Consider the following 13,993-nt stretch of genomic DNA (forward strand, 5'->3'; position numbering starts at 1 on the left):
AAATATTTTATTGATTTATTTTGAGAGACAGAGAGAGCAAGAGAGAGAAAATGAGTGAGGGGAAGGAGTGGAGGGAGAAGAAGAAGCAGACACACACACACACACACACACACACACACTGAGTGGGGAGACAGATAGAGACTCAATTCCAGGACCCCGGATCATGACCCGAGCGGAAGACAGATGCTTAACCTACTGAGCCACCCAGGCAACCCTACAGGTTGGATTTATACCAGATCCTTAGTTCTGAAAAAGTAATACAAGGGCAGATAAATCCTTTTTCTGCCTATGAAGTATGTGTGAGAAGGAAGCACCAGAACGGGTGGTTGGAGTTGCTGGAACTATCTCATGGCCATGAAGGAAGGCAGTTTACACACAAAGATGGAAGACGAGAGAAGTAAGAACTGGGCTCTGGATGATCTTGTCACTCCAATTAATTATGCATCTCTGGACCCATCCTTGAGACTTCTTGTAATGTCAGAAAATAAATCCCCTATTGTGTAAGCCCCCTTTAGTCAGACTCTCTGTTTGCAATAGAAGGTTATACCTAATAGTGGAGTATATGCCTAGTGTATAACTAGTATAATGCTATACATAATGGATACAGCATTATAATTTACCCAACTGTTTCCTATTGCAGGCTATTTGTGTTACTTACAGTTTTTCACTATCATTTGTTGCCTTGGATAGTTATATAGAAAAAGTTATATAGCTTAGATGATAACACAATTTGTGTTAAGGGGGACAAGCAATAAAGAAACAGGAATGAACTTGAAATAGCTCAGGTCATCAAAGCTGAATCATTCTGAATCTCCACTCCCTTTATTGCTCATTGCTGTCAGCAGAGGTGGCTGTCAGTGGAAAGTTACATTTCTGAAGGAAAAATTGGGAAATATAGTCTTGACATAATATACTAATAAAGGTGAACACAAATAATCCTCCAAAATACAGAAGTTATTCCTGTTTGCAATGTTATATGGTTTCATCAATCTTTTTTGTCTTTTATTATTATTATAATAATATGAAATTACTTTGGAAATAGGAAAGTTAGCCCGTTATGCCATGGCAATACCCTTCTCGTATTAAAATTTGCTGTAGTTTCTCTTCTGTTTAATCCAAATGCATATAGTCTATCATGTTGACAGTATTCAAGAAGTAATATCCTAAGTGCCTTCAAAATCAAAACTAGGGCAAGGGTACCTGACCGAACATGACTTAAGTGAAAAGGTTCAAATATCTATGCTAACATCTGACAAATGAACAGTAGAAGAAACTCCCAGAATATGTTTCTGATTTCATCGCTAGTAGTGACCAGGCCTATTTATAATTGGAAATTTTACATTTGTTTGCTTTTTAAACATTTACTTGTCTTAGAGTTAAATTTTGGAAAGCTTCCTCATGTAAAAAGAGGATATGCCTGTGCAAAATAGCAATTTTAATTACTGCAATTAATTATAAAGCACTAGTACTCTGAAGACCTACATTTCAATACTAGCATCAATAAGTGCTCCTAATACATTCATAATTTCACATTAATAATTGATTACAATATAATAAATTTTAGATGTTATTTTTAAAATCTCACACATGGATTGCAAAATAAGATTAAAGTAACAGCTCAATACTTAACTGCTGTACATGAAGTTCTTCAGCATTGTGGTTATGACTCGTGATATTTCCCATTCCTGGTCTCCAGCCAGGAGTATTGATTCATGAGTTGACCATGGTAGATGGTGTAAGGAAAACACAGGCTAATCTAAAACTCAAATAATGACTCTTCTCTAAACCAAACCAAACCAAAACAAAACAAAAACCCACCAAAAGAACCCTCAGTAGATTAATTTCATAAGCTACCAAATACCATTTCCCTTATGATACCTTATAAGTTTTTCTCACTTAAGATTCATTTCCTGCATACTTGAACATTCTAAAGAAGAAAACAAAGTCTGAATTTGGAGAGGAAGGAGCCCACTGTTCAAAAGTTCCCCTGAGATCATGACGACTTGTGGAAAGAGCGTGTTCACTTAGATCATTTTCTAAGTCTAGATGGATGCTGGCTATAAGAGTGCAGATTGAAGGGAGCTATTAAATTAAGCCCTGTTATAGATTTTTTAGAAGATTTTATTTTTTTATTTGGGAGAGAGAGCACCAGTTGAGGGGAGGGATAGAGGGAGAGAAGGAAGCAGACTCTCCGCTGATAGGGAGCCCCAAGTGGGGCCCCATCCCAGGACCCTGGGATCATGACCTGAGCTGAAGGCAGACACACTTAACTGACTGAGCCACCCAGGCAACCCTAGATGTTTAAGTTTTCTAACTAGTCAAGATTCTAAAAGGTGTATTTGTTAAATTAATGACGGTATAAAAAATTCATATTAACTTTTGAAATAATGTGTATCTGGGAATAGGAACTGCTTTCTCCAATTTATTTTTTCCTCATTCACTTTGGATTCCCATTTTTTCAACTAAAGTAAATGCGGAGGAACCGTATTCTGATGTACATATCCTTGTGACAGTGACTTCATGGATATGCCTGAGCTTGATAGCGAGCAGGGTCCTTTGATAATTGGACTGAACCCTGTGCAGTGGAACTCTGCAGCTTGCAGTCAGTTGGGGTGGGTGGGGAAGCGAGACTGACTACATGGAAAATGCCTGCAGGATTAGGGGAGCTCTAGGGACAGTCAATGTGTAACCCTGCCCTAAAGTATTCAGATCTTCTGTGCCAAGGTGGGCAGGATCTTGAGAGAGTAGAGGTAGGGAGGTCACTGAGTTAATTCTGTACAAACACAAGAAAACAAACAAGAATTTCAGTCCTCTAAATACCACACACACATGCACCCTCACACCCCTTCCCTGCCCCCTCTCCTTGGTGAAGGTCTGGGCCCATCCCATGTTGAGAAATGCATTTGTGTGAGCATTAGACACACAGACTTGGTGAGTGGACACTTTGTTGGAAAGAATACATCTCTCATGAGAAGCAGAAGTGATTTCCAGCCAGCTCCCCTGAGAACAGAATAAGCACTGAATCTGGAACACTTTTTGAAATCTCTTTGTAAGCTGTACTGAAAAAGGCACTGGTGAAAATTTGGAGTCTAGTCCTTAAATCCCTATGTACCTATGTACCGGGGCGCCTGGGTAGCTCAGTGGGTTAAAGCCTCTGCCTTTGGCTCAGGTCATGGTCTCAGGGTCCTGGGATCAAGCCCCACATTGGGCACTATGCTCAGTGGGGAGCCTGCTTCCTCCTCTCTCTCTCTCTCTCTTTCTGTCAGCCCTTCTGCCTACTTGTGATCTCTCTGTCAAATAAATAAATAAAAATCTTAAAAAAAAAAAAAAAGAAAAAGTAAATCACATGTACCGTTCTGGAGAATTCTAAAGTACAAACATAGGACATGTTACCCTAAATGTAAACATGCCATCCAACACAAATATAAAAATGAAAAAAAAAAAATCCGAGAGTACCTAATTTACCCTTTTGTTCAGTATTAAGCCTGTGAGTACCTACTAGGCTACTGGGCCACAGGTTCCTCTGATGTTCTTCCTTTAATTCTAGTTATTTCCCTTCCAGCCTCTGCCTAGTACTACAGTTTATCTGTGTCTAAAACCTTCCACCTAAATCCTATCCAGGTTGTCTGTCATGATATTAGTGTCACATTCCCCAGGAACCACCTGGGAAAGGTTGAAATGCCTCAGAAGATTATTATATGCTTGCCATGAGCTCTATACAGAGTACCTATACTTCTGGCATTTTCTCAGGGGTCAAAGGCCAACCAGTGACAAGAGACTTTGCAAGTGACCCAACTCACTTTGCTTTGCAGAGAAAGCTGAACCTTCTAGAAGAAAGCATCTCCATCCTAGGAAAAAAAATATTTTTACAACTAAGTAGTTCCTCTTTTCTCCTCTTAACTGCTATCTTCTGAAGGTTGTACCTTCCTGCATTCTTCTATAGGAGGATTATTAGGCTTCTCTCCTGAAACCAGGATAAAGTCACTGTCTATAGCGCTAAATCATAGTGTTCAAAGTCTAATGGCAAGAGAAGTTGTCCATCGTAAACTTTGACACTAGGTCAGGGACTTTTCTCACCTTGTGCTTTCAGGCAGGGCAGTCTTGGAGTTGGGTGCTATTAACAATGATCATTATATTGTTTTTATCTGAAGGAATAATCCACAAAGAATTAGAATAAACAAAAGGGAATAAAACCTTAAGGGTATCAATTTCAATATCTTCGAAAAACAAAAATTCCAATTCCAAGCCATCTAATTCCAAAATGCCACAAAACAGAGAGGGAAGAGCTGAAGCTTCAGTAAAAGAATTGTGAAAAGTCTTACTTTAAAAACTTAGGGATAGAGAACACCCCCTATAATGAATATTTTGGAGGCATCCTACTCTTCCAGAACCCAGAGGAGAAGCAGCAGTTAAACAGCAAGACACTTTTGCAGAAATGTTGAAACAAACAAGAAGGAGTTTTATTTTGGAAATACACTCTTTAAAGATAAATTTGGCTTCCATTTTCCATATCTAGGTGCATCCAACAAGATACAAAAACAAACAAAACAACAAAGAAAGACCCACGACATTATGTACAGAGCTCTAAAATGAGCTGTGAATATCTACAAGATCTAGCATATGCTCTTTGTGAAGGGATGTACTTGTGTGGCTTTCTACAGTTCTCAGTCCTCGAGAAGAAGGGTTAACTCCCCGGGGCTGCAGGTACGGCTGCAGCAGGGGAAGAGCTGGGGTCTGTAAGGGGTTGGGGGGTGCAACCCCTGGGTGAGAGGCGTGGAGAGGTGTCTGGGGAGGGGAGCAGCGGCGGCATGGGACACATCCTGGGCTTCTCTAGAAGTCCTGCCGCGGGGTGTGAGTCAGGCTGTGCCGCCGCAGATCACAGTTTCGCCTGAACACTTTGCCACACTGCTCGCAGCTGTAGGGCTTGATGTCTGTATGGGTGAGAAGGTGAGTTTTCAGATTACTTCTCTGATTAAAGGTTCTTCCACATGTGGGACATTTGTGTGGAGATTCCTGTTCAGATGTGAAGCAAGCAAAGGATTAATCCTTCACACCACCGCCGCACCCTTCTCAATAGTTTCTGTCTTATCAGTATCACAAGCGTTAACATAACACGCGCAGGACAACAAAAGAGGGGACTTGCAGGAACAAATCTGGCTCCTAATCCTCCAATCACGAAAACACACGCGCAGGCACACACAGGGCCCCCCCCCCCATTACACTGATAACTGTTGGTGGCCTCCCCGGTGGGCTTTGTGATTTCCAGGTCTTTACATTTCATCACCGTGTCACAGGCAGGAAAAGGAGGAAGGAAAAACTCTAATCCTCTCTTAAGGAACGACATTCTCCCGGGCAATAAGGCTTCTCTTTGCTGGAAAATTAAACTATTCCTCAATGTTCAGAAAACTACAAATTATGAGGCCCCTGGGAGAAAGAGCATATGGGATTTCACCATGCCTCCATTATCAAAATTACCTTTATTTCCTCCCAAAAGCTTTAAATGCAGGGCAGATCAGATGGGGGAAAAATTAATTCTAAAATTAGGATTTAGAATAGAGAATGGTCTTTTCTTTAAGAAAAATATAATCATGTTTTGTGTTAAGTAAGATTAAATTTGGGGGGGGATTATAAAAAAGTTGAGTGCTGTTTTCCCCACCTAGAAAACTAAATCTAAACAGAGCCTTTTAAGAGAAAGAGCCTGCCATGAAACACCTTCGTAAGGAGAAAAAAATCATAAAACGAAACCAGCCATTGTCTTTAAACAAGAAAACAAACTTACCTGCATATGTAAAGTTTTGTGAACTGCTAGAGTTCTAGACTGACAAAATCCTTTCCCACACTCCTGACATTTGAAAGGTTTTTCTTTGGAATGGATATACCTGTAAATCAATATAAGGTTTCATTGATATGGTTTTATGACCACGGTGAGGAGTTTCTTTTGACAGTTACTCAAGAGGAAGTCGTGAAAAGACAAAAGAAACGGGAGTCCCATTATTTATGTTTTCAGATTGTGTTTTTTCCCCCTGTGTAATTCTGTTTATGGTTAACCTCAACTAACAGATTCTTCCAAACATTCACCAGAGGCTGGCTTTATCTACACTTGATCGCCCTCTCTGGCTGTATTCTGGAGCTCAAAATCCTGCTGAATGTGTCCTTCCTGGTCTCTTCAGCTTTCTTTGGTACTTAAACTGGCCAAATCAGGACGTAAGGCAAGGTCGAATTCAGGGCAACTGATTTTTAGCAAATCCCTAAATAGCCAAGGAAGATCCCAACCGAAGTTCTACCCTGTGGAACAGCAGGCAGAGTCCAGAGAGAAGATAAACCAGCCCTTCTCCTGGGAGGTTTTCACCCGATGAAAACACTTACGTTATAGTATTTCTTCAGTTGCCGTTTAGGAATGCAGAGTTTAAGGTCGTGGAAGGGTTGTGGGGAGCTGTTTCTAAATTCAGTGATCTCAAGACCCTCATAAATAAAATAAAATAAAGTTTGCCTTGGCAGGCTCTGGGGTGCACCTGGGGGTGGGGAGATAGTGAAGGGAGGGAACCCAGTGAAGGTGGCCTGAGAACATTAGAAATGGTCTGACTGCAACCTGGACTAATACCCACCATGGGGAGGTCTTTGGGGTCCCTGGGCTGTACCCGCTCCACCTCCCCAACAGCAACTGGGAGAAAACTGGGAAACAGATCTCAGGACCAAGGCTAACCCGCAAAATTGCAACTGCCCAAGGATGAGAAAAGGCCCTCCCGCGTTCCAAACAAGGACGCCGGTAAGAGACAGCGGAGGAAAAAGGTAAATATTGGGGGTTAGTTGTAGCTGCCCGGGGAGGGCCTTTGGGGATATATTGTAGTTCAGAGGGGATTTTAGTGACCCTGGAATGTCTCTCAGGACTCAGTATTCTGGACAAAGTCGTTTTCCCTTCCAAGGCCAACCTCTTTCCCCACCTCACCTGTGATCCCGCAGGTGATCTTGCCTCCGGAAGGCCTTATGGCAGATGTCACACGTGTATGGCCTCTCATCCGTGTGGGTCCTCTCGTGGATGAGCAAGTTGTAGGATTTGGTAAAGTGTCTGCCGCAAAACTTGCAGATAAACTCTTTTTTCGTTTTGGAGGGCAACCTCCCTCGGGAAGGCTTTCTGTCCGGAGTCAATTTACTGAGCCCTGAGATGGGGCTACCCAGCCCCGGGCTCAGCTTGGTCAGGTCTCCCATCTTAGGGGGATCCTCTTGCGTGGCGGCCACCGCCAAGTTGGCAAAGTCAAAACGGGGCCGATCCTTGTGCAGGGCTGGGAGAACGTGGGCAATGGCTCCCTGCTTGGGGTGGAAGAGGTGGGTGGTAAAGGGCAGAGCCGGGAAAGGGAATCGCGCATCCACGAGGCCCTGCGCCGCCGCCATCTCAGTGATGGTGGAGCGGGTGATCTCGTGCACGTTGGGGTACCCCAGTGTCCAGTGGTTCATGTGCATGGTCTGCACGGCGCTGAGACCGTACAGGCCCTGCAGGTGGTCCACCGCGGCGGGGAAGGTGTTCACGGCCTGCAGGAAGGAGTAATTGGTGAGCTGCAGCGACGGGTGTAGCGGGATGGGCGCCGGCAGGGCCTTGCTCCCCATTCTCCCGGCTGTTGGGGGGCGGAGGGAACCGCCCCTTTCTTCCAGGACTCGGAGGCAGGTGGCCGTGGGGCTCCGGTGAAAACCCAGAGAGGCAACAGCACGCAGAGCAAACCCTAAAAATGGCAGGGGAAGAGAGGGAGAGTTGTGACTAATATCTAAGCCCCCTCGGCCCACCCTTTGGCGCCAGCAAGGGTTACCACACCTTCCTTCAAAGTCTTCCTCCCCACTCTACTCCAGGGTCCCCAAAAGGAGTGGTGAGGGACTGCCAGGCGAGTCAGCACCGAGCTCGGCCCCGGGGCCAGAGTGTCAGTCAGACGCGGCAGAAGTGGCCTTCTGGCGAGCGGGTGCCCCGCGCCCCAGCAGCCTTTTTGTGGGCGCCTACAGGAAGGTCGGAATGCCAGCACGCAAGGAACGGGAGAAAGAAAGGTGGTGGGCGTGCGGGGGAGGAGTCGTGCAGCAGAGGCAGCACCCACTTCACCCCAACCACCCCATCCTGTGCGGAGAACCTCGGGCAAACCCGACGGCCGGCCGAGACGCCAGCGCCCGCAGGCCTGCGGCGGAGTCTCTGTTGCCGGGGCGCTTCCAAGCTCCCCGGGGAACGACGCGGAGGGTCCCTCCTAGCCCCGTGCGGCTGCTCCTCTTGCAGCGCCCCCAGCCGGCTGCCCCGCCCGGTGGTCGCCTTTCCCGCGCTTACCCCCGCCGCGCTGCGGGTGCCGGAGCTCAGCCCCCTGTGCGCTCTGCGCTGCAGGGCCCTCGGGCCCTCGGAGGGGCCAGTCTCGCCCCGCGCTGACCTCGGAGGTTTTCTTTTTCCTTCCTCTGCCTCAGTCCCATTTATCAGCGGTGACGGGCCACAGGAAAGAAAAGTGACACCTCGGGGGCCGGGTTCAGCCTGGAATTGCCCCCTCCTCCTTCCCAGGGGCCGTTCCCTCCCACCCCCCACCAAGATCCCTTCCAGATGGTTCAGGCTCCCAGGGGGTGAGTTGCGGTGGTGTGGAATAGGGGTGGGTGGGCGGAGAACCTCCCTGAGGCCCGAACCCCTTCTCCCAGACTGAGTGCCAAGCTCTCGGGAGGCCGGAGCGGCTTCCCAACCTGGCATTAGGAGCCGCTCCTGCACCGGCGAGGCCTCCGGGGAAGAACAGAGAGGAGTGGAGGGGCAAGTAGGCGCCCTGAGGAGGCACAGGAAAGGGGCAGCCAGGGAGCCACAGCGATCGTTCGAGCAGGTACAGTGCGTCTTTGACCGCCAGGAGGAGGGTCGTTTATCTGCTCGGAGACGTGGACGGCCTGGGGCCTAAGCAGGGTGCAAGCACTCGCATCTCTCTGCCCCCCAAATAACAACAGAGAGGTCTGATTTCAGACCCAGGTTCCCCAGGACACCTCACCTGCACTCAGGGTGGGCCCACCTTTGCCCACTTCAGCTGCCTTTTAGCAATGGTTCTGCCAGATTTGCGGACCTGGGCCTTGCCTCTGAGGGCAGCTCCCCAGGTGCGGGACTCACAGCTAAGTGCTTTCCCTGGAAAGGGCCCTGCAGGGCGTTAGATCCAAAGAACTTTCAGCCTGGCTTTTGAACCCAGCGGGAAGGTGGGAAGGTTTGTCCAGTCTCTAACCCTCATCACCTACCCCTTTAGTTGTCTGAATCTTCTATAGGGCGCTGTAAAGTGTTGCCCGGGGCTCCTAGGGCTGACTTGGGGGACCGCGCTAATGACACAGCGCTCTGACAAGGCAGAATTTTGTCCTCTCAGTGAGGCTCACACCTTCTCTCCCTCCTCTTCTGTTTGGAATGCTCAGAGACAGGGATTTATTAATGAACCGCTTCTGCCTAGTGGTATTTGGTCTGGGGGTTCAGACTGGGAGTTAATGAGAGGTGTGTAACAGTCAGAGGGGCTCAGTCAGACCATTCAAGCGAAACTGTAAACCTCCATTAGTAATAAACTTTCCCACCACAAATCACGATTCATTTTTGTTCAGTGGCAACCCTCAAGCCCTCCTAGAAAGGCAGGAAAAAAAAGGTACCAACATTCCTGGTAATCTATCTGATTATTCCCTCTTCCATCAAAATAGTAAGTTATACTTTTATTTCCTTCTTTTTGTGTAATGAGGATTTTCCAGAGAGTCAAAATATTATCTTCTCCCTAGAGTTAAAAAGTGGTCTCCTCCATAGAGAGGAAACTGAAATTAATATTTGGGTGTATTCCCAGACTAGATTTCTTAGAAATAAATACAGGAGGCAAAGTATGACTCCTACCTCTGTTATGGGGGGATTGGGGAGAGAGGGTGTCAATTGGAGGAATATCCCACCTGTGATTTCCATTTTACGTGCACAAAGTGAAATCTGCCCTAAACGTTACATGTTAATTCTGCCAGCAGAAAGTTGAATGCCATCTCCCTTCCCTTTCCTTCAAATGGTTTATAACACAAAAATTAGCAACTCTATTACAGTTCAGCTCAAAGTGGCACAAAAGTGTATCTCATAGTAAGTTTTCATTTTAATTTGCAGGACAGACATCTTCTTCATAGAGGAGCAGCAAACCATTGGTGACTTCAACCCTTTTAGAAATAGAACAACTCTAAATATTCACCAAACACTATTGCCATAAATAATTACAGAATTTAGATTTCCACTCTTCAACTGAGTTGCTGGAAATGTATGTTAAAAGATATTTTAAGTCCATGCAAAAGATCTAAAGTACTTTCGTTTTGTCTAGAGTTGAGCATGTAATTCCCACACTGAGTTTCAGGCAATAACAGCGGTCATCATCCTTTGCTGTCCATTCTCCACTACCCCTTTTCCGACCATTGGTTACTTTTAATTTTACAAGGAAAGAACCAATGAAGACATTAATATTTCGGTGGAACTGAGACTAGTTTTCTCTCATCAGTCTTCTTCATAGGGATTTCCAGGCATGTACAGAAGTTTTGTAAAATTTAGTTCACTGGTTGTCAACAAGTAAAAAAAAAAAAAGAAGTGTACATAACTAATTTCAGTTCAGTGAAGCTTTCAAAACATTGGAGAAAAAAAGGTACGCGGTAATTTGATAGAGTCTTGCTCTTTGGGAATGCTGTTATACACTGAGTTATCTAAAAATAATATACAGTCAGGGGTCATCTGCTAAAACCTGTGGTTGGTGCGAGAGAAATGACTGATGGATCCATAGACTCGCTGAATTTCAGCCCAAGCCACAGTGGAATTTTGCATAAATAAGAGCGAAAGTCTTAGTAGATTTAAGGAGATCATTTAAAAAGTAATAATGATGGCCAGCTTGGATCAGGTGAACAGAGGAAAACGGCCGCGAAGTTCCTGCCCCTTCGCAGCGCCTCTGCCTTCCCAAGGAGTTAATTAAATTAAGATGCCTTCCGCATAATCTGGGTTCTGTTTCTCTCAGCTCCCTCGCTCCCCCTGCGTGAGTAATTTTCTTGTTCTGCTCGGGACTGCAGTTCGTTCAGCAGAGAAAGTAGCTGTCCGTGCCGTTTCGCTGCGGGAAACGCCAACCCTCTTTTGTTCTCTGCTAACAGGTAGGGAGACAGATCTCGCGCTCCCTCCACAAACACCTTTTTCTCCCTCCTTCCTGCAACCACCAGTCCTTTCTCTGTAGCACTTACTCGAGAATCTAAGAGTTTAAACCCCAGGGGAATTTTCCTTCTGCATCCCACCCCCCCTCGCCCTAGGTCTGGAGGGTGGGAGGGGGAAATCAAAAGGCCAGCAACAAGGTTGGAGAAATTACCTAGGTCTGAACTATTATTACTTCCTTCTTGAAACGCGCCGGCTAGGCAGGCAGTGTGAGCCCCGGCGCGTTGGCGCTGCGCTGCGCTGCCACGGCTGCCCCGGGACGGGTGGACCAGGAATACTACGGCCCGTCGGAAACACCACGGGATCAGGGGGTTTTATCTCAGCATACGTCGATCAGCTTTTATAAGAAGACTTGCTGAATGCTTAGATTAAATGTCGCAAAACAAAACTAAAAACAGTACATAAAAGTGTGTGTCCTTAAGTGTCAGGCGGGAGTGGAGCGCAGGGGATCCGATACAGTGAGAAACACAATGCCCCAAGGTTACATCCGTACGATTTCTTTTCACAATTTCTGAACGTGCGGCACGCCTGACCGAGAATCTGAGTGTCCCCTGCACCCCCTGCACCCTTTCTTCCTTAAGGCGGCTGCAGCTCCTTCCCAGAGCGGACACTCACCTCCCTCTGAAGGGTCCGCCCGGGCAGCGCCGATCAGACCCGGCCCAGGTGGTGAGGCGCGGAGCTCGGAAAGGTCATTGGGTCCACGCGGGGCAAACTTCGTTTTCCGAGCGGAATCCCGGGAGCCGCGGACATGATCTGGAGGACGGCGAGCAGCAAAAGCGAGAGCGGATCCCAGCCTTCGTCCGGGTCTGTGGACGTGGAGTTGGTAAAGCTCGGGGGTTGTTGGAGCCGAAGCTCAGCGCTCGCCCGGAACCCCGCGCCTCCGCGAGCCTCTCGCCGCCGACTCCGGGTAAGGTCGGAGCCCGCAGTCTCGCAGGGCCATCACCCTCCAGCAGCGAGCGCTCCGAGCTCTGTCCCCGCCCGCGTCCCTCCCCAGGCTGCTCCCGGCCAGGAGTCCCGGGCTTTAGTAGCAGCCCCGCCTCCCCTTCGCGCGGGCGTCCAGCGGCAGCGCGGGGCCCACGGAGCCTGGCTCCGCCTCCGCGCCCGGCGCCCGCTAATGGTCCACTCTGTTTACTTGTGTTTGGATAGCAACTGAGTCTTAAAGGCACAGGTTTCCTCGAGGTTTCCCTGCTCCAGAGATGAGCCGAAGGTGACTCAGTTCAAAACTCACACACAAGCAAAGCCCACCCCCTTTTCCTTCTCGGTGCAACTTTTCCTTATACTGTTAGAAACTGAACAGCGGGTTCTCTGCTTCCTAAGACCCTGCAGCGAAACCCAAAGAGCATTTTCTAGTCTTACTTGACGCTCTCGCCAGCTTAATTTCCACATCTTAACACATTTAATATAACCATCTTTTTCGTACAGTAAAGTCAATCAGTGCTAGACTGGATTCTCCAAAATGTATCACATTTCCCTCAATTTTAAATACAGCTTTGTACATACTTTTTGTCAATTATGACTATATCTGCAGTATGCTTTTGTTTGCTGTTTTCAAAACGAAGTTTGTTTTTAGAGGTGACAATTGACTAATTCCGTAATTACTGCAAAGACATACTTGGGATGCCCCCAGAAGAAATTTCTTCCAACATTTAAGGTTTAATCAGTCAAGGTACATTTTATAAGCAGTAAACCAACTTGGTCAAAGGGTGGGCATCTGCAACCCATTGGCAAACAATAAAGACTCCATCTGGAATGGGTGAAGAACAGTCATTTAAAATTTTTAGGAAAATTCTCTTGTAGCTTCTCAAACATGTTCATCTTCATTCCCAGCCCAAAACAAAAAACAAAAACAAAAACAAAAAAGAAACACTTCATTGTTCAGTCTCGAGGAAAGGTAATCGAATTTGGTGTAGATACATTTTACAGGTTCTTTTAAAAGCTTGGTCCTGTGTGAGTCTAACTGCAGAACGCACTTCAGCTATGCTGTAAGTAGGGTGATCAAGTGACAGAAAGGGAATGACACACTCATTTAACAGCCTCTTTCCAGATGAGATCTGAGAGAACAGCATTGAGCAAAACGCCCTTCGTCCCAGACGAGTCACTAGAGGGGATTTGCGTTAAACCCTGGCAAGTTCACACTTTGAGGGGCGCAAATCTTCCAGCCAAAATGCTGTACAATATATGTGTTCCGTCAAAAGATGGGTTTGGATGTGCAGCTCAAAGGACAATTAAAATAATCTCATCATGCGGGGGTAGTGGATGAATATAAGCAGAAGACTAAAACTTGTCAAAAGGTTAACCAGTGACTGCTGATCCAAGCAGAAGCTACAAGATATTATTTTATTAATATACAATTCCTTCTATTTTACGTATGCCCAGATGGATAGAATTTTTCGTTCCTTTGGTAAAAGGTACTCCAGGGATTGTAGATCCTTTTTTCCTTTCTTCCAATTTCAGTTCTCGAAGGTTAAAAAGTGAGCTTGGGATGGAGACCCCCGTGTTTAATATATTTCAGTATTTAAATGCTTAAAAAGCAGATTTGACAAACAGTATGGAAGTAGCAGAATGCCTAAGAGTTCAGGGGTTTCAAAAAACAAAACAAAACAGGTTTTCCCTAGTGGGTTCTATACGGGTGCTTTCATTTCAGCGCTCAGTCCTGAGCTCCAACTACCGGGATGCCTGTGGTCCCCTCTCTCTAACCACCTCATTCCTTCCGCAGCTTTTCTCAATTTGGAAAATTTGGAGGGAACTTTCTCTTCTTTCAAATCCCTAGGACACACACTCGCGGGGTGGTGACCTGAAGAGCGTTTCTACGCTTCGTATTTCCTC

General features: G+C 46.4%; 1 protein-coding gene across 2 annotated transcripts; it reads right to left on the reverse strand.

The window, feature by feature from the left end:
- Positions 1 to 4,438: 4,438 nt before the first annotated feature.
- On the reverse strand, positions 4,439 to 12,139 carry OSR2 (odd-skipped related transciption factor 2). Of its 2 annotated transcripts, none has more exons than XM_044245220.1 (4): positions 11,783 to 12,139; positions 6,947 to 7,715; positions 5,780 to 5,879; positions 4,439 to 4,931 (listed from the first exon to the last, which is right to left on the reverse strand). In XM_044245220.1, exons 2-4 carry the CDS (start codon positions 7,600 to 7,602, stop codon positions 4,857 to 4,859), a joined length of 831 nt encoding a protein of 276 aa, XP_044101155.1. In that variant the 5' UTR covers positions 7,603 to 7,715; positions 11,783 to 12,139; the 3' UTR covers positions 4,439 to 4,856. The 2 variants fall into 2 exon arrangements, with proteins under 2 accessions (XP_044101155.1, XP_044101154.1); XM_044245219.1 differs by having other exon boundaries at positions 4,439 to 5,013.
- Positions 12,140 to 13,993: the final 1,854 nt, after the last annotated feature.

Source organism: Neovison vison, chromosome 4 (assembly GCF_020171115.1).
Source record: "Neovison vison isolate M4711 chromosome 4, ASM_NN_V1, whole genome shotgun sequence".
Classification (NCBI taxonomy): domain Eukaryota; kingdom Metazoa; phylum Chordata; class Mammalia; order Carnivora; family Mustelidae; genus Neogale; species Neogale vison.